General features: G+C 45.4%; 1 protein-coding gene across 1 annotated transcript in view; it reads left to right on the forward strand.

The window, feature by feature from the left end:
• Positions 1-286, forward strand: part of LOC125943988 (uncharacterized) — a 136,853-nt gene extending 136,567 nt beyond the window's left edge. The window contains exon 3 of the mRNA XM_049663634.1: positions 132-286. Within this exon, the coding sequence (XP_049519591.1) occupies positions 132-286 (155 nt within the window). The remainder of the gene's footprint in view (positions 1-131) is intronic.
• Positions 287-25,015: the final 24,729 nt, after the last annotated feature.

Here is a 25,015-nt window from a genome sequence, read left to right on the forward strand (position 1 = left end):
TAGGCCAAGCGCCAGATTTTCCGCAATAACAAGCGTTATTCATTCATTCATTCATTCATTCATTCATTCATTCATTCATTCATTCATTCATTCATTCATTCATTCATGCAAAGTTTTCGTCATACATGCAGGGCAATTTCGGGATGCAACAGGATCGTACGACAACTACTACCGGCTGCTGGGCGGTCTAAACATCGTTGCCGCTATTCTCTTCGGTGTATACGATTTTTACCAGACGAAGATAGCAAGAGACGTTCGCTCTCCGAGTGCATTGACCCAGGCATAGCACAAATTACTGTTTCTTTGTTGCATAAATGGTTAGTGACTATGGAGTACTGGGCACTGTCGCGCAGTGCCAACGTTGGTATCAACAGGGCTCACGTCGTGAAGAGCAAACAAGTATACTTGTGTTGCAGCGCAAAATCACATTTCATTGTTAATGTTGCTGCCCTTCTGTGTGACTTACATTTGTCTACGTCTCTCGACTACTTTTATCGCTCTTCTCTTCTACTACTACATGTCTCGGCTTGGCCAAAGCAAGCCGGCACCTACGAGGGTAACGGCAAAGGTAAAGCGGACCGGCTACGCTAAAGTTTGAAATATTTACTTGAGTGCTGTATTTTACAAATCATAATTTTATTCCCACGTTACCCCTACTTCAATCTGGAAAAAGAGTGTAGGTGCTTTCAATTGATAGTTCAGCGCGCTCTTATTCAGAAGTTGCGGTAAACGCCCGCTAGTTCTTTGCGGACGGTCGATGGATTCTTTCCGTTGTCTGCAACCAAATTCGAAGCGCCATTGTGACGAACTGATGCAAACAACTGCGACACTCAGTAGTTTTCCCGCACACGCAATGGCTACGTTTCTGACATAGGCAACGCCGCGAAGGCTAGACAGAATTATTTGCCTGCTCGCACTCAGAACAAAAAAAAAAAACAAACAAAAAAAACGAAACTCTGTGTCGCGTATAAAAGAATAATATAGATAAGCATCATGTAATTACATTCCGCAATAAGTCTCATACACGTTTGGGTGTCAATAAATGGCATAACTTACGTGGAAGGCTTCACAGATCTTACGTGGAAGGCTTCACAGACCCGAGGCCACAACGGACTACTAGGGCACGCGATTGAAACTCCGAACGTCATATACTGGAACTAGAAATGCGATTAAATTACACATGACTTGACGTATCATTACGTCCACAGGGCCATTTGTAATGTTTAAAGTAAATATTTCGTCGAAAGCACCACAGATCGCAAACAAAGGACGTGAGAAATGTTCAGAATGAGACAGCGAAGCTTGCTAGGTGTGCCTGCTAAGTATGAAACGGAAATTGCAGTAGACATTACTGGCAGCGAAGAAGTACGCGAAAACGCCACGCAAAGCTCAAAGCAACGCAAATAATCTCACGAAGCTGGCTCGCATTGAATAGTCGCGGCAGTATTGCGGCAGTTGTGAAATTCGCTTTGTAAGCTGGCTCTCCCACGTTCTGTTTTGCAGTGCAGCTTACTGAAAGAAAAATGCGATGCGAACGGGGCCCGACAACGCTATCGCGTTCCACTCTTAAAGGTGAAGCTTAAGCGTCCTCCAATTTTCGCTACCAGTCTGAAAAGAAGTCACTGTAATATAGTTGTGAAATTCGCCAGGTTTCGAGAAAAATCTGTAAGCGGCAATAATTCGCCAGTTTTCGTAGGAAAGAAACTATGTCTGCCCCGCGCACTGTGAGAATCGTAGCTATGCAAAGCATTCGCAGCTAGCTGGCTATTGAGCATCGATTGTGGTTGTGCAAATCGTTGGTAGATGGCCCAACGTATTTCCGTAAGGCTAGCAATTGCGTCACACGCCATCTACGTAGTGATAGCTGGCACGCAAAAACGACTGAGGAATGCGGGCCGATTGTATATGCCTGCTGCCTTAGACAGGGTTTCAAAGCGTTGGCTACCACGCGGGAAGAGCAGAGAAACGGTCATCCTCTCGCATTATAAGCAACTAGATGCTGTTTAAAGACAGTCTATGACAGAGTGGGAATTGTCGCACTCGCAAGTGCACTCGTTCGTATAGTATGCGACGTCACGCAACCGCCATCTTTCTAAGACCTATTTGTCGCTCGAACGAAAGATGCACGCGTGCGAGTGTGGCCTAATGGCCGGAGTATCTGGTTCTTGCACTGCGGAGCCAATGTTCGTTCCCATCATCAGAGAATCGAATTTCGTTTTATTGAAGAATCCTCAAACAGTGATTGAAGTGACTGGGTGTAACAGTCGTTATTGAAGTGACCCTTCCAAATTCTGGCGATTTCATGGCCAAACCAGAACCAAAATATCGAAAATAAAGGTTGATGATTGCACAGTGACGGACCGTTGAAGCCCATCGGAAATATTTAATCGCTACTTTCAAAGTGCATTTTCGGAGCTGAATGAAATTGAGCATGCCGCATCCGCGTGTGATTGTGCACATCAAATTGTAATCACACGCGAGGGTGTTCTGGCGATGGTATTGAATATTAATACAAGGAAGGCTAGTGGGGTCACATGGCATTCCTAACTTATTCTTGAGGCGCTATGCTGAGCAGATTTCCGGATTTCCTGCGGATGTTTTTAACTTATCACTGAGATCATGCGATATGCCAAGTGACTGGCGAAAGGCACGCATTATGCCAATACATAAAAGAGGGATGTCACCTGCTAGTTACTATAACCCAGTTTCTATCACCAGTCAATGTTGAAAGCTCTTGGAGCACGTTATTGTAAGTTACCTGCAGAAATTTCTTGTGGAACATAAATTAATTTTCGTTTACCAGCATGGTTTTAGGAAAGGTTTGTCTCCAGTCACACAGTTAGTATTAAAAGTTTATCAATTTTTTTGTGTGCTTGATACATCTGGCCAGGTCGATGTTTTGTTTTTAGGTTTTTATAAGGCCTTTGACAAGGTACCCCATGGCAAATTATTGTTTAGGTTACAGTGCATTGGTCTACCATCAAATATCGTGGGATGGATTGCTGCGTATCTTAAACAGAGACAACAATTTGTTCAAGTGCAAAATTATTCATACCATATGCTATCAGTTACCTCCGGAATTCCCTGGGGAAGTGTACTGGGACCGTTGTTGTTTTTAATTTATATAAATGATATCGTTGATGTGTTACCAGATGATGTTTGAATCAGATTATTTGCAGATGACTGTGTTCTTTTTTTATTTTGCACCTAAGACAATGATTGCCTACAGGCGGCTCTCGAGGCAATTGATGATTGGTGTGAAGAGTAGAGCGTGGAGCTGAACTGGGAAAAGACTGTTCTACGCATCACTAGCAAGAAAAGTCCCAGCGTATTCACGTATAACCTAGGCAGGAGTGCGATTTGTGAAGTTGATAGATATAAGTACCTAGGAGTCACCTTCACGAAAAATCTATCATGCTCCACACAAATCACCGACACTTCTACTTCTGTCTTTCAAAAGGTATGTTTTCTCATACGAACGCTTAAAAATGCTCCCGTAAATACAAAGTTTTAGCATATAATGCATATATAAAGCCCAAGTTGGAGTATGCATCAGTACTGTGGGATCCCTACACAAAGAAGTACACTGAAAGATTGGAGCGCCTTCAAAGAAAAGTGGCAAGGTTTATATACGGTAAATATTGAAGACTAGATAATCCTTCCTTGCTCATGCGAGAACACGTCAGATTGAGATGTTACAAATACCCCGGAAAATTAGTCGACTTCTCTTCCTTCATAAACTTTTTTAGGAAAAATCGCGTTAAGTCTTCCGAATTGTATTCGGCAAGCTACTTCTAGACGAACAAGGCATACAACAGAAGACACACTAGCTCCGATTTTTGCAAGGAGAAACTCCTATAAAAACTGCTTTTTTCCTAAAACATTTAAAGAGTGGAACGACTTACCATCAACTGTTTTTGAATCGAACGACGTCTCAACTGAATTGGAATGTATTTTTTGCAAGCAAATGTGACTTGAGTTGCCATGTGTTCCAGAATAGAAATGATAGTTGAATTTGTAGTCTCGATCTTCGTCTTTTGGTTCTGTGGCATCCTTGTACTTTGCAATTTTTGTGTTTTCGACTTTCTGCTGTTGTGTGCTGGTTTTCTGTCCTTTGTTTATTGCTAAGAGGGCTAGCGTTGAATTTATTGCAATCTTTTTTTTTCCTATTGTTGTATAGACTCGTCACTTTTCAAACTTATTGTTGTACTGCCGCTCCTGCTTGGGCCAAAGAATTGGCCTGCAGTATGGTTAAGTAAATAAATAATAACAATGTGAGACAGGTACCGCTGGTCTCGGCGATGCGCTAAAAAGGCCTCGCAATCCAAATTGCCATTTGCCAGGCATGCGTTGTGGACATTGCGAGTATCTATGCTCCACACCTGCAAAGCCGAAATGAGACGATGTTATGATCTGCCCTGGATTGGCAGCATAATGAAGATTCAAGTAGTATTTAATAAAGAAAACTTGGGGCAGCTAATAGTCCGCGACGATTCTATTGTCCCGTTATAGACTCGGACTGCGACCTCGATAAAATCACTATACTTTTTTGGCTTTATCTTTGTTGATTAAGTCGAGGACGAGTGGAAATAAAATTACTAAAGAGATAACTAAATATCTAACTACAAAAGTGCGATTTCCTCTAGTTTTGCAGGAAGAGCTGCTGAGACGATATTACGCAATGTTGGGGACGTTACGGCTCCCTGTGGGACTGCGACCCCGTTATGATGGAGCTGAGCAGAGTGCCTATTTGAACTTGAAACGTTCTCAGTCCTGCAGGAACGCCGCAGTAAATGTGTGCATGTTGCCTGTGAGGCTCATTTTTTGTACAGTTGGCATGATGACACGAGAGAAACGGGTGTTAAGTTGCCCAGGCCATTCGGTGGCTTGTTCGTTGTCGGAATAGGCTTGACAATCGAATGGTGCCATTCCTGTGGGGAAGTTCCTTCTTTCCATATACGGTTAAACTCCGCCACAAGGGCATTTTGCATCATTCGGTAAGGTTTTTCATGGGCGCTGCCGTGAGTCCATCAACCGCTGGCGCTTTCCGGGTGTTCATTCTACTTATGGAATCATTGAGCTCGCTAGATGTGAAGGTTGGTTCAAATCGTAGTGTCCGTCTTGGGTATCGCGCCTCGCATAGCTTCCATTTATGGTAGTATTTCAGTTGGAAAAAAAAATGTCTGCTGCTTTTTTGTTGACTTCGGCCTTGCAGATGCCTTCGGTCGGGGCAACCCGGGCCGCACCATCTGAGGCTTTACGGTGCCCAAAAAGAGATCTCAATGTAGCCCACGCCCTCCTTGAATTAGTCGATCCATTGATTTGTTCATACACCTGCATGCAATGCTAGTAAGCTAGCTCTTCCTTGTACTTGTCGATTTCTATTCGTAAAGAGCGTAGTTTAGTTCGAAGTGTCCTGGAAACCCCTTTCGCTCGATAAGAAGGCAAAAGTCTGAGCCTGCGATTCCGTAGCTGCAGGAGGCGCCTATCCGGGCCTCGTTGGTCCGGAGAAATACGCAACGCCTTAGCTGATGTGTGCTTGGCACGCGTCATAGCCTCTGTTAAGTAGTCAAGATTGGTGATTGGGGCGTTTTCTTCGGGCAGCATCCCATATTTGTCTCAGTACGTAATCGTGCAATCTCGCTTGTAAGACGATGGGTGGCACGAGGCACAATTTGTTCTCACAGTGATGGCAATAGGAAGAAGGGCACTACCAAGAGATTTCTCGAGAATCTTTCATTGGCAGGTTCGTGGTCTCGAGGATCATGTTAGATATGGCGTTTTGTCTGTGTGTCTACTGTCCTCTCCGAGCCACCTATGTATGGGATTGCGCCATATTAAGGAGTGCTAGTCCATAACGGTCTCTTCCATTATAGGACGACCGCGTGGGCTACACTTTTTATAGTTCCAGGCTACGTGTTGAACATTGAAGTCTCCACATATTATCATCGTATAATTGACATAGATCTTTCGGAAATGTATGTAGCTGAAGCGTACCAAGGTGCGCTTAGTTTTCTTTCGTGCATTTCTTGTAGTATATACACAGAAAAAGCAATTATTATTATTTCCAGTGTGAGTTGAATCCGGCATCCAATAACATTATCCAAGTTCGACCACCAGGGCTCAGTGTCGGACTTATGTGGGTGTCTTCGATTCACATACACAGCTGTACACACAGGTGTGACAGTGTCTTCAGGGCGTGCTTCAGGGGAAGCCATAGCCCCCGTAGCCTGGTAGGCTTGGCATGAAGCAGTTCACCTCCTCTCCTGCGAGTCCAGGATGGCGGGCCTGAAATTGTTATGCAAAAGCCCCCGGCGTAAAATCATGTACGTTTTTCTTTTCTTCAGGGAGTGGCAGTTCTTATGAAGCACTATCCATATGCTGAACCCCCCCTCCCCCATCCCCATCCCGGCCGTGACGCGTACATTAACTTGAGTGAGGAGCTGAACCATGTTTTCTGTAGATCATCTGCGTCGGACCTGTCTGCACAGACAGCAAGGGAGGCCAAATTTGATCAGGCGGCGGCAAGACCTTCGACGGAGACCGTTCCATAGAGCATTTGGCACTCCATGACGCTGCGAATACATGTTTCCAAAGGCCGTTCTATCATTCTTTGTACCCTTAACATGATGTGTTCCATTTGTTCTAAGCGTGAAGAGAAGATGACTTCGGTATCAAGCTGGATTTAGGGTTTTAACTGCGTTTCTTGAAGTTTATTCACGCTCTGCTTGGGCGCAGCCACAATCAGGGATTCTTTCCAGGGCTTGTCTGTGAATATCTGTACCCTCATTCGCTAGGAGTGAAGCGAGGACAGACTGTCCTGTAATTTTGTCGTATCTCGGTTTCGCTTGCTCTGACGCTTTGGTCTTAGTCATCTTGACAACATTAGCAAAGGTAAGTTTGTAGTGGTCGAAATGCGTTTAATTTTGTGGGGCGTCGGTGGAGTTGATAGGGAGCGGGGAGCTGCAGTGTAAACGCTGCCTTCATGGTCACTAGCATCACGTGTGTCGCGATCCTCGATGTCCACCGCCATTTGTTTCCGCATGATCAGCCTATATTTATGTCCACTGCAGGCGATGTCCATTTACCCGTGTCGTGCGCTAGTTGATTCCAACTTGCGCATGAACATTTTCTAACTTCATTACCCCACGTTATTTTCTGCCCTCCGTGACTGCGCTTCCCCTCTCTTGCTACAAATTCTGTAACTCTGGTGGTCTACCGGTTATCCAGCCCACGACTGCCAAGCTCCATTTTTTTACAGGGAAGCTGTCATAGGCTAGGTTCCAGGCGATCGCGTCCGGCAACAAACGGAAGTACACCAGCAAATTTAGACGCGTCGTGCCACCTTGTGGCGTCGTGTGAAAATGTCCGGATGGCGGCGTTTCTAAACTTCGGGATCGTAAAAAGCTATTGCAACACGCCGCTCATTTCACAGGTCCTTATGTTTCTTCTTCATTACGTGACGTCACTAGCTCACCCTGGCGGCCACGTGGGCGCATCAGCGCTAGTACGCGCAGCGCGATTGGCATATCTGTCTTTAATGAAAACGCAGTGGCCTCTCCTATAACGTGTGTAGGTTCTCTGTCTGTGCGTTAGCGCACATCTTTCACTAGCGTCGCGCCTTCTTGCGGCGCTGGCTGAATGTTGAATCGCTCCAAGACGTACTGCAACCTTGTGGCGCCCACGGAAATCGCGGTTTTCGTATAACGCGGCCTAGCTTCTGCCCCGGCGGCCACGCGTGCGCCGCGTTAGTACGCGCGTCGCGATTGGACAGCCGTACTCAACGATAAAATAAAACTAAGATCGTATCTCTTCTACGATCGTGTGTGTGCCTTTGTATGTGAAGCGTCGTTGTACAGGATCGTCCACTCTTACTACGAACACGGCGACGAGTGGCCACGCTCCGCGGAGCGCCAGCGCACACGGCGTGGCCGCGCATCGAAGACAAGCGGCGCAGGAGCACAGGGGCATGGAGGTGGGGCTTCGTGTCGTCTACTAAAGCGCGCGTGCGCGCTGTGCTAAAGCGCGCGAACGCGTTGTGCTTTAGCAGACAACAGACGGCACAAACACGGCTCGCTCGGGCGTTTTAGCAGACGACATGAAGCCCCGCCTCCGAGCCCCTGTGCGCCTGCGCCAGTTGGCTTCGATGCGCGGCCGCGCCATGTGCGCTGGCGCAGCGCGGAGCGCGGCCACGCGGCGCCGTGTTCGTACTAAGAGTGGACGACCCTCTGCATCGCTCCGAAGCGTAGCGCCACCTTGCGGCGCCCCTTGAAATCTTCGCGGAGAAATGGTGTTTCGCATATTTCATTTACTGATCACTGCCTTGTAAAATGTCAGATAGCGTCAAAGAAAGAAAGCAATTCTTTTTTATGGCAGCATTGGAAACTGAAATCAAATCTATAAGCAGATGAACGTTTCCACAGAGCAGTGATGCACGAAATTAAGAATATCAGCGAGGATAGTGTGGACAAAATAGGAGAGCAGTGGGAATATTTGAAACTAAAGATAAAAATGAAAGTGGTACAAAGATCCAGCATTTTATTGTTCGACGCCGAAAAGGAAAAGAAAGGGCTCGAGACGACGCTTGAAAAGCTAACAGCGCTAACCAGGCGTGTATGCCGAAGATCTGCGTAATATCAAACAGAAGCTAGAGCTTTATTACAAGGCGCGTTATCGCGGAGAGCTATTAAGAGCAAGAGTAGATGCGCTGGTTTTAGATGAATGTCCAGCAAAATGGGCACTTGGACTCGAGAAAAGTCGCGCCCGGCGGCCCCATATATATATATATATATATATATATATATATATATATATATATATACGTTATTGAAGCTAATGGGATATAAATTCGAAAGACACCCTATGACGTGCGTTTGCTCAACACTACGAAGCACGTTTTTACCTCTAGGCCCATGGATGCAAGTATTTTTTTTTTTAAGTTCTTGAGAGAATGCGATGGCTGCACGATGACAGAATAAAATTTTGAAATCATCTATATCACAAACGGAGGTAGAAAAATATCACCAGCCCTTATCTTGTCGCGAAAAGGGGGGTAAGTGAAGCTTGTCGTGTGTGTGTATCTGACCTTCATGGTGATTTTCTTTCTATCTTTCTCTCTCTCGTTATATCTTTGTTTCTCTCTCTCTCTCGCTCTTCATTTCTCTCTCGTTTTTTTCTCTCTTCCTCTACATCTATCTCTTTCTTTGTTTCTCTCACCTTCGTGGTGATTTTCTTTCTTTCTCTCTTTTTCTTTGTTTCTCTGACCTTCGTGGTGGTTTTCTTTCTTTCTCTCTTTTTCTTTCTTTCTCTGACCTTCGTGGTGATTTTCTATTTTTCTTTCTTTCTCTCTCTCTTTCTCTCGGTCTTTCTTTCTCTATTTATTCATTTCTCTCTCTCTTTCTTTCTCTCTCTCTGCCTTATTCTTTCTCTTTTTCTATGGTATGTGCCAATGTACCAATTTGTGGCAATTTTCGTCCCCGGTATGTGGTATGTGTCTCTCTCTTTCTTCCTCTCTTTCTTTCTTTCTTTTTCGTCCCTGGTATGACTCCTACAATTAAACCATCGCCCTGAGTCCCAAGTGGCAGAGGCTGCAAGAATCTCTGGGTCCGGACTGGCCGCCACTGGAAACTGAACCTGGCAACCTTCAACAGCCGCACCATATCGACTGAGGCTAGCTTAGCAGGGCTATTTGAAGAATTATCAGGTATTGCCTGCGATATTATTGGCCTTAGTGAGGTTAGAACAACTGGTGAGGCTTATACAGTGCTGACTAACGGCCACGTCCTCTGCTACAGAGGTCTTCCAGATAATAGAGAATTCGGAGTAGGATTTCTACTCCATTAGGACATAGTGGTCAAAATTGATGAGTTCTACAGCATTATTGACAGGGTGGCAGTCGTAATAAAGTGGAATAGGAGGTATAGAATGAAAGAAGTACAAGCCTAACGCCTCAACACCCAGTCCCAATGATGAAGAAATAGAACAGTTTTATGAAGATGTTGAATTAGCGATGAGAAAGGTACAAACTCAGTATACTGTAGTCATGGACGACTTCAATGTAAAAGTGGGGGAAAAAGCAGGCTGGCGAGCAACCAATTGGCAACTACGGCATCGATTCTAGGAACATTAGAAGATAAATGTTGGTAGAATTTGCGGAAAGGAATAGCCTCCGAATAATGAATACCTTCTTCAGGAAGCGCAGCAACAGGAAGTGGACCTGGAAAAGCACTAATGGAAAAACAAGGAATGAAATAGATTTCACACTCTCGGCCGATGCCAGCATAGCGCACGATGTAGAAGTGCTGGGTACGGTAAAGTGCAGTGACCATAGGTTAGTGAGGTCTAGGATTTCTCTAGCCTTGAAGAGAGAAAGAATAAAATTAGTCAAGAAGAAATAGGCCAACCTAGACGCAGTAAGGATAAAATCAGACCAATTCAGGCTGGTGCTCGCAAACAAATATGGAGCTTTAGAACGCGACGATCAAGACAAAATTGAGTTAATAAATGAAACCGTGACTAGGCTGGTCTCAGAAGCAGCAATTGAAGTGGGAGGTAAGGCACCAAGGCAACCAGTAGTTAAGCTCTCCCAAGTAAGAAGGGACCTAATAAAGAAACGGCAAACATGAGATCAGATAGAATTCGCTGAACTGTCGAAAGTGATTAACCAGAAGAAAGTAAGGGATATCCGAAATTATAACGTGGAAATGATTGAGGAAGCAGTAAAATATGTACACAGCCTGAAATCAGTGAGAAGAAAACTTGGCATAGGACATAGAAAAATGTATGCACTGAAAGATAAGGAGTGTAATTTCATCAGCAATTTTGATGATATATTAAAAGCAGCGGAAGAATTTTTTACTGACCTGCACAATTCCCAGAGCAGCCCACCTACTTTCGCTCGAAGTAGTTATGAACAGGATACAGAGGCTACTGCTATCTCTAGCGATGAAGTTAGAAGGGCCTTGAAAGACATGACCAGGGGAAAAACTGCTGGAGAAGATGGAATAATAGTCGATTGAATCAAATATGGAGGGGATGTTATGCTAGAAAAGCTTGCGGCCATTTATACGCGATGCCTCACGACATCAAGCGTACCAGAAAGCTGGAAGGACGCCAACATTACACTCGTCCATAAGAAGGAGATACGTAAAGAATTGAAGAATTATAGACCCATTAGCTTGCTTTCAGTATTGTATAACATATTCACCAAGATAATATTCAATTGAATCAGGGCAGCACTTGACTTCAGCCAACCAAGAGAACAAGCTGGCTTCGAGAAGGGATATTCAACGATGGATCATATCCATGTCATCAACCAGGTAATACAAAAATTTCGGAGGAAAATCAACCTCACTATATGGCTTTATTAGATTATGAAAAGCATTTGATTCAGTAGAGATACCAGCAGTCATAGAGGCATTCCGTAATCGAGGAGTACAGGAGGCATATGTGAATATCTTGGCAAATATCTGCAAAGATTGCACAACAACCTTGGTTCTCTACAAAAAAGCAGAAAGGTAGCTATCAAGATAGAGGTCAGGCATAGAGACACAATCTCTCTAATGCTATTCACTGCATGCTTCGAAGAAGTATTCAAGCTCTTAGACTGGGAAGGCTTAGGAGTGAGGATCAACGGCGAATATCTAAGCAACCTTCGGTTTGCAGATGACATTGTCCTATTCAGCAACAATAGGAACGAATTACAGCAAATGATTGAGGACCTTAACCGAGAAAGTGTAAGAGGAGTTGAAGATTAATATGCAGAAGAGCAAACATAATGTTCAATAGCCTGGCAAGGGAACAAAAATTCAGGATCGCCACTCTGGAGTCTGTAAAGTAGTACGTTTAACTAGGTCAATTACTCACAAGCGGCCCTAATCATGAGAAAAAAATTTACAGAAGAATAAAATTGGGTTGGAGTGCATGCGGCAGGCATGGGAGCTTACCACTGTCCTTAAAAAGAAAAGTGTACAACCATTGAATTCTGCCGGTGCTAACATATGCGGCAGAAACTTGGAGGTTAATAAAGAAGCTCGAGAACAAGTTCAGCACCGCACAAAGGGCGATGGAACGAAAAACGTTAGTCCTAACGTTAAGAGACAAGAAGAGAGCGGTGTGGATCAGAGGACAAGCGCGTATAGCCAATATTCTAGTTGACAATAAGAGGAAAAGTGGAGCTGGGCTGGCCATGTAATGCGTAGGATGGATAAGTGGTGGACCATTAGAGTTACAGAATGGATTCCAAGAGAAGGGAAGCGCAGTCGAGGACGGCAGAAAACCAGGTGGGTTGATGAAGTTAGGAAATTTGCAGGCGCAATTTGAAATCAGCTAGCGCAAGACAGGGGTAATTAGAGAGCACAGGGAGAGCCCTTCGACTTGCAGTGGACATAAATATAGGCTGATAATGATGATAACAATGTGCCAATGAGCTTGGACCCTTTCTGCACAATCAGCAGGATCGGCTCACGGTTCTGCGTGACAGCGCCGCCACCACCAGCACCACCTCCACCACCGCCGAAACTTGTGAGCCTATAAAGCTTCGCTTAAAAAGCTATAGATAACCTGAATCTCTGCATGTCGCCAGGAGCCGGCGGTCTGAGCGCTTCGGTTTACAAGACGTTTAAAAAAGCATTATCATGTGCTTGCAGTTGTCTTTAGTGAGGCATATGAACTATACGCGCGGACAACTTTCCGTGGCAATGATGGGAAAGCTGCGGGTTCGTGGACGTTGCACATGTGTTACCGCGCCAAGTAGTCCGGCAACGTTTGACAGTGCTGTTGGTTGCTCGGAACAGACGCTGAGTCGACGCAGCTTACACGTGCAACAGTTTCACGTTTTCCCAGACGAGGAAGGGAAAAGCCAGAAATTAAGTAATTTTTTACACTCAGTGGTCTGTTGTGTCTTATGTAACTCCTAATAAGCTCTTTGTGTTTTCTTTTCCACAGCCTAAACCAACGTGCAATAAAACGCGGTACTATTTTCAGAAGCGCTCTCACTTGTGCGAGCTTAGCCTACGTAGCTTTCCGGTAATTGCCGCAGAAAGTTGTCCGCGAGTGTAGTGCTCAATATGAATAGAGACTATAGTGTTACGAGGCAGAAACAGGTGCTAGTCTTTTACACATGTGGCAGCAATACTATTAAAACATAAGTTTTAAGTTCTTAAAACATGGGTACCGGCAGCCGCCAGCTGGTTTGGTTTTCCTTCTATGATGGCGCATATACTGACATTGAATTTTCTTCTTCGTGTTTCAGTTCGCTAGTTCTCTTCGTCGCAGCGAAAATAGCGGCCAATGCTTATATAGGTAAGAAATACACGAAAATGTCGAAGAAGCATGCTGCGTTCGAACACACAGATCCACGGTACGATGATTAACAAATGACGCTGATAGTATGGATATGACTCTGTGGAACAGCAACGAAATAACAACAGTGGCATGATGACGATGTAATGACAAAGGACGAGTGATGACGGTGGAGGAAGCAACGACGCTAGTTACGACGACTGTAGTGGATAAGGACGCTAGAGTGACGACGACGAAGTGAGGGTGATAGCATGACAACGACGACATGGTGACATTGGGTGACAAAACTGAAATGACAACGACGGAATGACTATCTATATGATCGGTCACTAAGGCTAGGCGAAGACGGAATAGTGACGGCATAATTACGATGGTGTGATGATGACGGTGTCATGACCAGGGAATGATTACGACTGCGTAATTAAAAAGGCATATCGGCGACAGCATGATGACGAGGAAATAACAATGAAATGACGACTACACAGTGAAGACGGAGGAGCCATGACGGCGACGTGACAGGAAGGGAGGGATCACAATGAAATAAACGATATATAAGGACGATGATGGCGTCTGTGCAATGGAGCTCACGTCCGTGCTCAAGTACACATGGGCGTGGTTAGCCCTGCATCCGGTGCGAGTTTACATTTTGTGCGGTGCCATACAACCGTTCAACACAGCAGCCAGCACCCACCTATTTGGGGGACGAGGGAGAGAAAGCTTCATTTTAAAGTGTAACCGCGCTCTTGGCTTTTGTGCCATCAGAAAGCACTGATGTCACTGAAATGTGACTGCCGTCACAGGTCTGCCAAATGCATTGGGTACATTGCTGCTCGGTAGAAAAACCATGAAAATATTTGATTCTTACAGAAAAGATGCGTGACTCTGTGATTCTTACAGAAAGGAAGGTCTCCTTAGGAAAAGCGATTCCCTATGTCGTCTAAAGGCCGTTTCACATGGCGCGATTTTCACACAGCGACACAGCGAATTCCGTTGCTCAGTGACCGCCGCGACGTCGCGGGCTCTCCGCGACGGGATTCCAACATGTTGGTAATTCCGTCGCTGAGTCACAGCGATCGCGATGTGGGCGGATCAACGTGACGTAACAGCAAGCGCCGTCGAAATAGGTGCTTTCCTGTTTTACCACATGTTGGAAGCTCGGCGGAGCAAAGTATCAACGCTTTTAAAGGCTGAAAAATTGCGTATTATTTTATTTTTTTAAATATTGTAATATTTGACTATACTCGGCGACAGCTTTTCTTGACATTGGAGCGAAGGCTTCGGAGGCGGGGCCTCCGCACATTTGTGTTACTACGCAAGTAGTCCGGCAGCTTGCAGCCGATTTCAGTTCCAGTTTCGGTTTTCGCTTGCTCGCAGCGCTAGTGTGTTTAGAAAAACGTATGCATGCAAAATGGGAACGTCAGAGTTAAACTTCGATGAGTGTGCATATATGCAGCTAATTACTGTGCTGTATATATACTTGTACACAGAAAATTTTCCGCTGATTCAGAAGGTTTTCCCAGCATTATTCAGTCTTTATAACAATGAAGCTTAGGTTCCGTGTTCAGTCAACAAAAAGTGTGGCAGCCCAGGATATACGGCTACGCGCCACACGTGATCGAATGTTAACGTTTACCGTATTAAGCCCTGGTACAGGCGAAATCGAAGACTGGTTGCGGCACGATCCTGGCACGCGCGTGTCTTGTTTCAGTTTTGCTGTATTCGGTTTACGCCCACAAAGACTGTCAGCAATGATCGGCGCAGACTGCGCCTCAGTGTTCGAGAAGCTTCACAATTGTAGTAGATCGTTTTGTTAAGATTGTGCGCAAGACGCGAACAGTCAAGCTTATTTCAGAGTTTGCGCGACCACCAGTGATAAGGCTGGAAAGTTCGATGCGTGATGTATAAAAAACGGCGCGTCCCAACGATGATCAGCTTTTCCACGGCCGATGCTATACTCGCCGCTATCAGTGCCAGTGTCTATTGCTGTAATCGGACTTTCCGTTTACCGGCCGACTGCTGCCTTCTTCAACCTCACGACCCCGTGACAATATAATAGCTATGCAAACTATACAAGATGACGAACGTCGCCAAGCACACACCGCAGCCAAAATAGGCAAGTACCATGATGCCGCTGAATTGGAAGAATTTAAGAGAGCTTACGCCTAATTGAATAGATACTGATACAGATTCTTTATCGAGCTTCGCTGGTCAAGCATGTAGTGTGATGGCCGCCTATGTTTTTTTTTCATCCCTGTGCGTGCAGTATGTAACAGGTATTGTCCATAATACCATTTGTTATTGGTAGAAAAAATAAACAATGTATAAAAACAGTTCATACCTTTTATTGCATTACAGCCATACGCTAAAATTCTCAAGGCTCGTGTATTTAGATTTAGGTGCATGTTAAAGAACCACAGATGGTCAAATTATCCGGGGCCCTCGACTACGACGTCTCTCATAATCATATCGTGGTTTTCCACCGGGTCCTTGGAAATAGCCCCTTTTATTTTCTCAAAAGCGGTTTGATTCTCACTTTTCCAAGTGACTTGATTTGGTGCGCGTTTCTTTATTAGTTCCGTTAAGGGGCAGGATAGCTGGGCGTAATCTGGTATGAATTCTGAGTAGTATCCTGAAAGACCTATGAAGGACTCTAAGTGCTTCTGCTACCACTTAGTTTATATTTATGGTAAAGACACAGAGCCAGCACACCGTGTAGCAAAACCCACCATTGTGAGAATGTATCTGTTCCCGCTATCAGAACAAGGCTTCAACAGCCCCATAATATCGAGTATAACCCTCCGAAATGGGGTCTGCGGTGGTCTAGCATGCTTGACGTTTTCTACAGTATGGTTCACAGGCCTAATTGTGCCTTTGCCTATTTCGTGGCCAAAAAATTGAAAAGAAACAGCATGTGAAGTGTGCTCAGGTGCTCCTCTCATGAGTCGGTCGCCACTAATACGTCATCAAAGTAATGAAATACGTTTGTTAAACCATCTGCTACCTTCCGAATGAGTCTCGTGAACACTTATGGTGCTGTTTCCAGCCTGAACGGCACGTACACTCTGTTTCACACATAGGAAAGAACTCGGAGCGCCTTGCAAGGCGCTCCGAGTTTTCCCCTAAGTGGGAAACAGACTGTACCTAAAGTGGTATGGCTCTGATGGTATGAAGAATGCAGTAATGGGCTTAGACTCTTCTACATGGGGATTTGCCAGCACCCTTTGGCAAAATGTATTTTTGAAAAGTATGTCTTTTGGGACGCATTCCCAAACATGGTGTCTATTGGGGGTATCGATTCACAGTCACCTCGAAGTATTTCGTTTACTTGACGAAAATCGACACAAAGTCGGATTGTGTTGTCTGGCTTTTTAACCACAACCTTTGGTGACGAATATTGTGACACGGATTTTTCAATAATTCTTTGTTCAAGCATTTCATGTATCTCTTTATCCACATCATTCTGGACTGCAAAGGGTGTAGGGTATGGTTTCACCAGAATAGGTGCCTGTGTCGTCAGTTGTAAATGGCATTCTTCAAGTTTAGTTCGGCCTGGCTGATCGGATAATATGTCTACAAAAGATGAGACAAGCTCCCTCAGCGCTTCCGTTTGCTTCTCTCTAATTCCTTTCCTTCAGCTGTCTTTTGTTTCCTTTCCTACAGCTGTCTTTTGTTTGCTTTCCTACAGCTGAACACGCTGTTGAAATTCTCCCCCGAAGAATGCTGTCTCGATCTTCGTAACACTTTAACTAGTTTATATGAAACAAACCTTTCTTTGTACCCAGGTCAACTAAGTAATCACGTTCATTTTTTCGATCCTTGATTGTGAAGAGTCCTTTCCACTGAAGTAAAAGCTTGGATTTTTCAGTAGGCAACAGCATGAGAACTTTGTCACCTGCGTTCAGCTCTCGAGGACGCCTCTTTGCGTCATGCTGACCTTCGGGCTGTTTTTGGCTTACCTCAATTCTTAATTTGCTGTTTTACAGGTATCTTCAAGGCGATTTTGTAAGCTAACAACATACTCGTAAGTAGTTCTTGTTTCCATGTCAAGCTTGTCTTTTGTCCAGAGCGAAATCCACCATCGTGAGAATATATCTGTTCCCGATATCAGAACAAGGCTTCAACAGCCCCATAATATTGATCATAACCCTCTGAAATGTGGTTCAATAATGGGCATGTTGCCTAGAGGGGCCCGTGGGACAAGGTATTTTGGAATGGTTCTCTGGCATATATAGTCCTACTTGACAAATCTGTTCATGCCTTCACTGACGCCCGGCCAGTTGTCGGTAGTCCTTTTAATTCCCTGGTGACCCGCAACGAGACCTTCATGTCCTAGCTTGAGCACTGTCAGTATATAGGGTCTCGGTACTACAAGCTGTTTCAGTTCTTTCCCTGATGGAAATAAGTGCTTTCTATAAAGCATCTTTCTCGACTATAAATTCGGATTCGTGTCCAGCTTGGGAGGCAAAGCGTTTTCCCAAATGCATCAAAGCACTTTCGAAGCGTACAGTCTTCCTTCTGTTGTTCGATAAAAATTTTTATGGTCCGGTTGGCTCATATTTATCAAAGGGACAGCAAGGCGATTAATGATTATATCTGGCTGTTTTACGTAGGCCACTTGAGAAGACTGATCAGGCAAACAGGTTTCTCTCGACTCGCGGGCTTCATCTTCAGACTTATGAGGTTCTTGCAGATCTTCCGTTTTCCTGACAGATATTTCTTCATGTCGAGTCTTGGGACTTTCCTCAAAGAACGATTGCACGCTTATCCAATTGTCTATCGGAGATACCCCTTCGATATTTCCGAGGACCAGATCGTACAAGGGACCATTCATACGTTTGGCTACGACGTTTCCTGAGAAGAACGGTGTGCCGACCTCAATTTCAGCCTCTGGAAGGTATTGCACGGTTCTGTCCAGCAGGAACAAAGGGCTGCTGTTACTAGTAAAATGTTCACTTGGTACAAGATCCTTACGGACAATCACCGTGTTGCTGCCTGTATCTCGAAGAACAATTGTGATTATATCTCCCATTCGTCCCTTCTTCAGCGGTAAGTAACTGATAGATGGGCCATGTTTTCCTAGCGTTCCATTCACGAGCAGAATTTTCCTGCAGTTTCCTGCGTGACAAATGCTTCTTCTTCATCTTAAGGGTTCATCACGCAGGATGCTTAGCGGCCCCGCTCCTGCTCTGCGGACAGTTGTCAGCGCGGTGGCCAAATCGCCCACATTTCCCACATGCAACTGAAGTATTACTTTTGGTATATCGACGGCAATCAGCCGCAGTATGTCCTAGTTTGTCGGACAGGCCACATGTCGTTGTAGAACGAAATTCAGACTTCCTTCCTGGAGTTATATCTTGTCTGCCGCTAGAAGCCTTCTCATCGGTGGCTGAGGGTTGCCTAGAACATAGGGTTCTTTGTCCGTGTGCTTCTAGATAAGTATCTGTTGTAGGTACTACTTCTTTAAGAGAAGCGCATTTTCTTTCCTTGAGGAAAGCGAACAGGCCCTTGTGCCAGCCATTCCATGTGCTGCTCTATTAAAATCTTCTCTCTCAAAGCCTCGAATGATTTATCCATTATGGATGTTTCAATCCATTTGTTAAGGTATCCTGACCGCCTTGCTGCAAACTGGCGGCCTGTTTCTCTATCTTCAGGCTTAACTCCTCTGAGCCCCTCACGGTAGCCTTCACAAGTGTAGCGAAACTCTTGCAGAAGGATCAACTTGAACTTTTTGTAATCCAACGAATCCTCTGGTGACATTCTGCTAAAGGGTTCCCTGAGAGGCAAAGGCCAAAAGCAGAAGCAATTTTTTAGGCCACTGTTGACCGGTAGCGACGCGCTCGAATCTTCGGATGTAGGCGCCTAAGTCATCTCTTTCGTCAGTAAAGAGTGGGATAAGCTTGTGAGGGCTGATTAGCTTTTCGGGTAGCGCTGCCGCATGTTCCTCAGCAAAGGCACCTGCACTGATCAAAGGTCGTTGCACGCGAAGCTCTTCAAGGCGCAACTTTTTTGTCCAAAACCTCGCACTCTCAAAGCTCAAGCCTATGGCCATCGGCTTCACGTGCTAGCACTCTCTCGTCACGCGCTTTCTTTACATCCTCCTTGGCCCATAACCTAAGCTCTGCGCCTGTCAAGCTGACCGTTGCACCTGCCGCAATTAACTTATCCATATTCATTTTCCGTGAAGCCCTCAGCTACGATTCCTGACTGCGCTGCTCCGACCTGCCTTAATAAATCAGCGAGAAGTCCAGTCGCGGACGCTATTGTTATGATGTGGTTCGGGGAGCAGACACAATTGGGCCACTCAGAAACGGCTCCGAGGGTAGCAAAGACGGAAAATCAACAATCACGACACTTAGACACATATTCAAACACAAAATGCACGTACAAGGGCACAGGGCATGGGGGCAAGTGAGACCAAGCGTCCCTACCAAGCATTCAGAGCGACTACAACTGCGCACTCACAGTTTGACTGGCGTTGCGTCGCGCGATGAACGGCACCAGCGGAGACGGCAGGTGAGCGCTCGCGGACTCTGGTTCGTCGGTCGGCTGGCTGCCGGGAGCGGAAGACGAGTCGTTTAGAGGTACCCTCGTGCGTTGTGCACTCGACCACGTCCCTCCGACAGCTGTTGGCCTCCCAAACGTTGACGCCCGACTCAAGCCAACGCGTCTGCCTCCTTCCTCCGATTCTCAGCTCTGTCTGCCTTTCCGACGTGGCTCTTCAGCTTCTGCGGGTTGCTTCAGCGACGCGTTGTTTGCCGATTCGCTGAGCGCACTTGTGTGGCGCTTGCTCAACGTAGGTGTTCTTTATTTTTCTTCCCTGTTCTTGCGACACCGACCGCCTCGTGCTTCCATGCTCGAGAGCGTGCACAACCACGCGCAAGATTCGCTCCCGCGGCCACGTTGTGCCACAGCGGTGGTGTTTTAGATCACATCTGTCCGGCTTGCTAAGCGGCTCAAATTTATGCGGCCCAGTGGGTATCTTTTATGACAAACATTATTTATTTATAGACAGGTGCCATGCAAAGTGGTTTTGTGTACTGTTTCATACACGTAGCATAGAACCACATAATGGGAAATTGATCACACACAGCACACAAGCATGGCAACGCACATGACACAAACATGGAAACACTGGGAAGCAAACACGGGTCCACCGCGTGAGAACCAAACGCGCTAACCACTACACCATACCACTGGCGCGGAGGACTCGAATAGCTATTTGTAGCTACATTTGTGCTTCCGAGGCTGTCGTTTTATGTCGATCGCTCACCGCTGGCGATCATGCGTGATATACATATATCTGTGTAGCTGTTACCGATGCTTAGGTGGTTGGTGATAGTAAATGTATTCAAATATGTTACAGTATATGAAAAGCGCTTTCAACAGCTGTCATGTGGGGCGGAAAGGCTAAACGGGGTAAGATTACGGAGCATGGGAGCTGCACCAAAATAAAAAAAATTCGCCAGGCGAATGTTGTTCTTCAATGTTTTATCTGAATTCGCTGTGCTGAGGCTGCAGTCGCTATTTAAACGGGGACTCGGCTTTCTTTGAGAAATTTTCAACCTAGTTCACAAGGTTTAGTTAAAACTGATCCGCCGCTAACATGCACACCTGCAACTACATTTAAGTGCGCTTGCTTCAAAGTTGCGCTGTTGCGCTGCCTCGACGTTATAACGACAATACGGCTCCGATATTCTGAGACGCCGAATAAACGGGTGGAATTTTGCCGGCCCGTCTAAGTTTGTTGAAACAACAAATATTTTCATTCACCTCCGCTTGCCTCAAGAGGGGTGCCCTGTCCGAAAGACTGACATACATAGCGTTTGTGAGTGTCAAGAAAAATTCTCGCGAGCCGATCCTATTATGCTGCTCCGTTGTAGTTAATGATTCAGTGTTTATTTTGAAGCAGCAAGGCGCGTCGGTATCTCCTCCCGTGAGCCTACCGTAACTGCATTGCAAATATCGGAAGCTTCACTGCTTTGCACACGCTAGCTTGTTTTCACCTCTTCACCTCCCAGGCGCATGCACGTGACGTTGCAACTAGCTACCGTGACCATACCTGCAGTGCCGTCGAGCTGAAAGGAATGAAGGGAGGCCAGAAATCGACGAGTGGTTAAAGAATTTATATTGTGGGGCTGAGCCTCCCTAAACTCCTGTGGATAACGAGGGACGCAGTAATATAGAGCTACGGAATAATTGTGGCCACCAAGAGTTATTTAACGCGCACCGAAATAGCGACACAGGCGTTTTTTGCATTTCCATCGGATTGCGACAGGTGCGGCCAAAACGCTAAAGTCATCTTGCTACTGTGGTGACTGTCGTGGAAAGAACGAGTCAGCTGGTAGAAATTTTGTATAACAAGGTGGGATTTTGCCAGAGTGTCAAAGCTTATAACGGCTCCAATCCTAGCCTTGCAAGTCGCTGGCTTCGACGCAAAATGAACGTGGAATAAACGCCATTTGCCGATTGTATCTTGCGCTACATCTGTATCATCAGCAACACGGCAATGAACACGTTCTGCTATCTGGAATGCAAGTGATTCTCCGTGCGCAAGACGAGCCGCATTCATGCACAAACTACCTTTAGTTATCTAAAAAAAAGAAAAAGAAAGCACCGTGCAGACTGCGTTATATTAAGTGGGCACGCACTCTTGTGCTGTGTACGTCTGGCAAAGGAAGGTGTGCCATGAATTGGTTTCAAGCAGGTGAGATGGTCTGCACACTAGCATACCTAATTATCTCGAAGGAGAGATTTAATTCGGATTTAGACTTTTTCCTGTTTCCCGAACACAAAACCGCGATGAAAGAACGTCGTTTCTAAGCCATAAAAGAAATTTCAAGACAATGCTACACGAGACCTACGCGCCATCCCAGAAAAAGCGTTCCAGGTGCCGTCAATTTTACCAAAATTGGAAGAGATAATGGGAAGAATGTATTGCCAGAAGAGGGGACTACTTTGAGGGGGACGGTGCTTAAAATGAGGTACAAAAAATAAAGAGATGTTATAGCAAAAGTTTGTTTTCTTTTCGAACACACCTCGTACGTATTTGAATTGAACTTTTTTGGGAGCCAAGCAACATAAATATTTTGTCCTCCGGAGCACACTCCGTATACATGCCGCAGCGGTTGGGTGAATGCACAGAGATCCAAGTGAAGTTTTTATGTATACATTCCTAACAAGAGAAAAAAGCGTTTTTAAATATGTGTTTCATTTTGACATAACTGCTCCGTCATAACAAACACATTAGATATCGTTCATATATGTTCACAGGTATTTGTCCTCAGGACTCCTGGACCTCCAGGTGACCGTCGTACCTGGAAGGAAAAGGAAATTGCACTCAATGTGACACAATTCCGAAAAATTCTTGACTGAGGCCCTGTTAGAGCTATGTTTTGTTGAATGTTTTGTTTTGTTCGAGGTCAATATAGTAGTGATCTTGTACGAAACAGATCTCAATATTAATTCTGCGGCTGCAAATTAACGATCCGAAGTATTTTATTTGACGGCCCTCATTGTGGTGTGGCTAGAAAACAACACTTGACTGCGCTTAACTGTACCTTGTTCGGGGAGAGAACCATTGTTTAGAGTGTGTTCAACACCCTTGCATTGCCCTGCTGCTTTACATGTGGGCTGTTGCTGTAGTGCACGGCGTCGCATTGTTGTGCACACATTCTCTTCCTTTTCAGCAAAGAAATGGGCATCCCACTCCTCGATCATCATTTAATTGCTCCAGCTAAGCTCTTGCCACCGTGGCACTGGCAGGTCATAGAATGTGACTCATCGTTTGTAGATGTTACACAACACGCTCCAGAAGCACATATTCGTATGCATTTTCTCGAACTTCATGCAAAATGTTCGTGCCCAGATTTTTACACTGACACATCTAAGTCTCATATTGGTGTGTCTTATGCAGCCGTTGGCATATCGTTTTCGGAGTCGACTGTCCTGCACCCGGGTAATTTTCACTGCAGAGGCATACGCCGTAATGTCAGCTGTACAGCATATTAAGAAACAAAGCTGCCAAAAGCCGTTATATTTACACACTCTTTAAGCGTTGTAAAATCTCTAATGACATTCTATAAACGGAATAATCCTATACTCAATTATCTTTATTCAATCTTGTGCACAACATATATGTCTAAACAGTATGTCATCATATCGAAAGGGAACCGTTGGATAATCGTATGTGCCGACCATCTGACCCGGTACTGCGAGACGGCTGCTTTGTCATCTGCCACCACCAGCCAAGTTTGCTTTTTTCTGTTGCGTTCGATCATACTCCGTCACGGCCCTCCTCGAGTAATCATGAGTGACCGCGGTCGCCAGTTTACTGCAGATGTCGTGGCAGAGCTTCTTCGCTTATGCGCTTCCAGCTTTCGCCACTCGACACCGTATCACCCGCAAACAAATGGGCTGACCGAGCATACCAGCCGCACACTGGTGAACATGTCCATGTATGTCGCAACGGACCATAAAAACTGGGATGACATGGTGCCCATTTTTTTAGTGCAATGGAAAGCTAACTGGTCACATTGTCTTATCATGAAATGGTGATGCAGAAAAAGTCGTGGAACATTTTTAACAGCGGAGCTGTTTAAGCCGGGCGTAATGTGTCTGCTGAATCAAAAAATGTGGGCTTATAGTGACGGTTGTGCAGAAAGGGTCAAGCGCAATGGCAGATAGCCCTGTGAACTAGCGAAGCTGATACTGGCTAAGTCTAGCTAAGCATGGTTGGGACTACTTAAACACAGTCAGTCGTCGATAACCAATCAATAGCTAATCCGGAAAATGCTGGGGATGACTTCGTAGTGCTTAGTGACTTGGTAGGCCCAAATACGTGGCCAATACCTTGTGATAGCCAATCAATAGGTAATCGATCAATACTCAATAAATTTTGAAAATTGTTGGGGATGACTTGGTAGTGCTTAGCCTAGCCCAAATACGTGGCCAATACGTTGCGATAGCCAATCAATAGGTAATCGATCAATACTCAATAAATTTCGAAAAATGTTGGGGATGACTTGGTAGTGCTTAGCCTAGCCCAAATACGTGGCCAATACGTTGCGATAGCCAATCAATAGGTAATCGATCAATACTCAATAAATTTCGAAAAATGTTGGGGATGACTTGGTAGTGCTTAGCCTAGCCCAAATACGTGGCCAATAGCTTGTGATAGCCAATCGATAGCCAATCAATAGCTAATCGATAATCGACAAATAATACATTCCAGGAAATGCTGGTGATGACTTCATAGTGATTAGCCTAGCCCAAACACGTGGCCTGTACCTTGCGATAGCCAATCAATAGCTAATCGATAAATACTCAATAAACTCCGGAAAATGCTGGGGTTGACTTGGTAGTGCTTAGCCTAGCCCAAAAGCCAGGTCTAGCTAGGTGTCCATTAGCTCCGCTGTCTCTTTAGCATTGCACCTCCAGTACAAGCTATGTTAATTTTTATTAAAGTTTTTCGATCTGCAATGTAGCTGTAGTCCCCTGGAAGCATGGTAAAAACCATGGTAGGTGATTGCGACAGCGATTGTACGCCGGCATTGCAGGGAGGCAGACGACAAGTGCGATCGTAGCTTCACTGATGTTCTCGCCTTTCCGTTTCTGTTTTTGTCGCCAGTTTTGCGCCTCGCATTGGTAGTTCGGCAGAACACATGAGTTTTGACAGTGTGACTTGAAAATAAAGTCTGCTTGGCCTTTGTGTGCG

The sequence above is a fragment of the Dermacentor silvarum genome, chromosome 3 (genome assembly GCF_013339745.2).
Source record: "Dermacentor silvarum isolate Dsil-2018 chromosome 3, BIME_Dsil_1.4, whole genome shotgun sequence".
Taxonomy (NCBI): Eukaryota; Metazoa; Arthropoda; class Arachnida; order Ixodida; family Ixodidae; genus Dermacentor; species Dermacentor silvarum.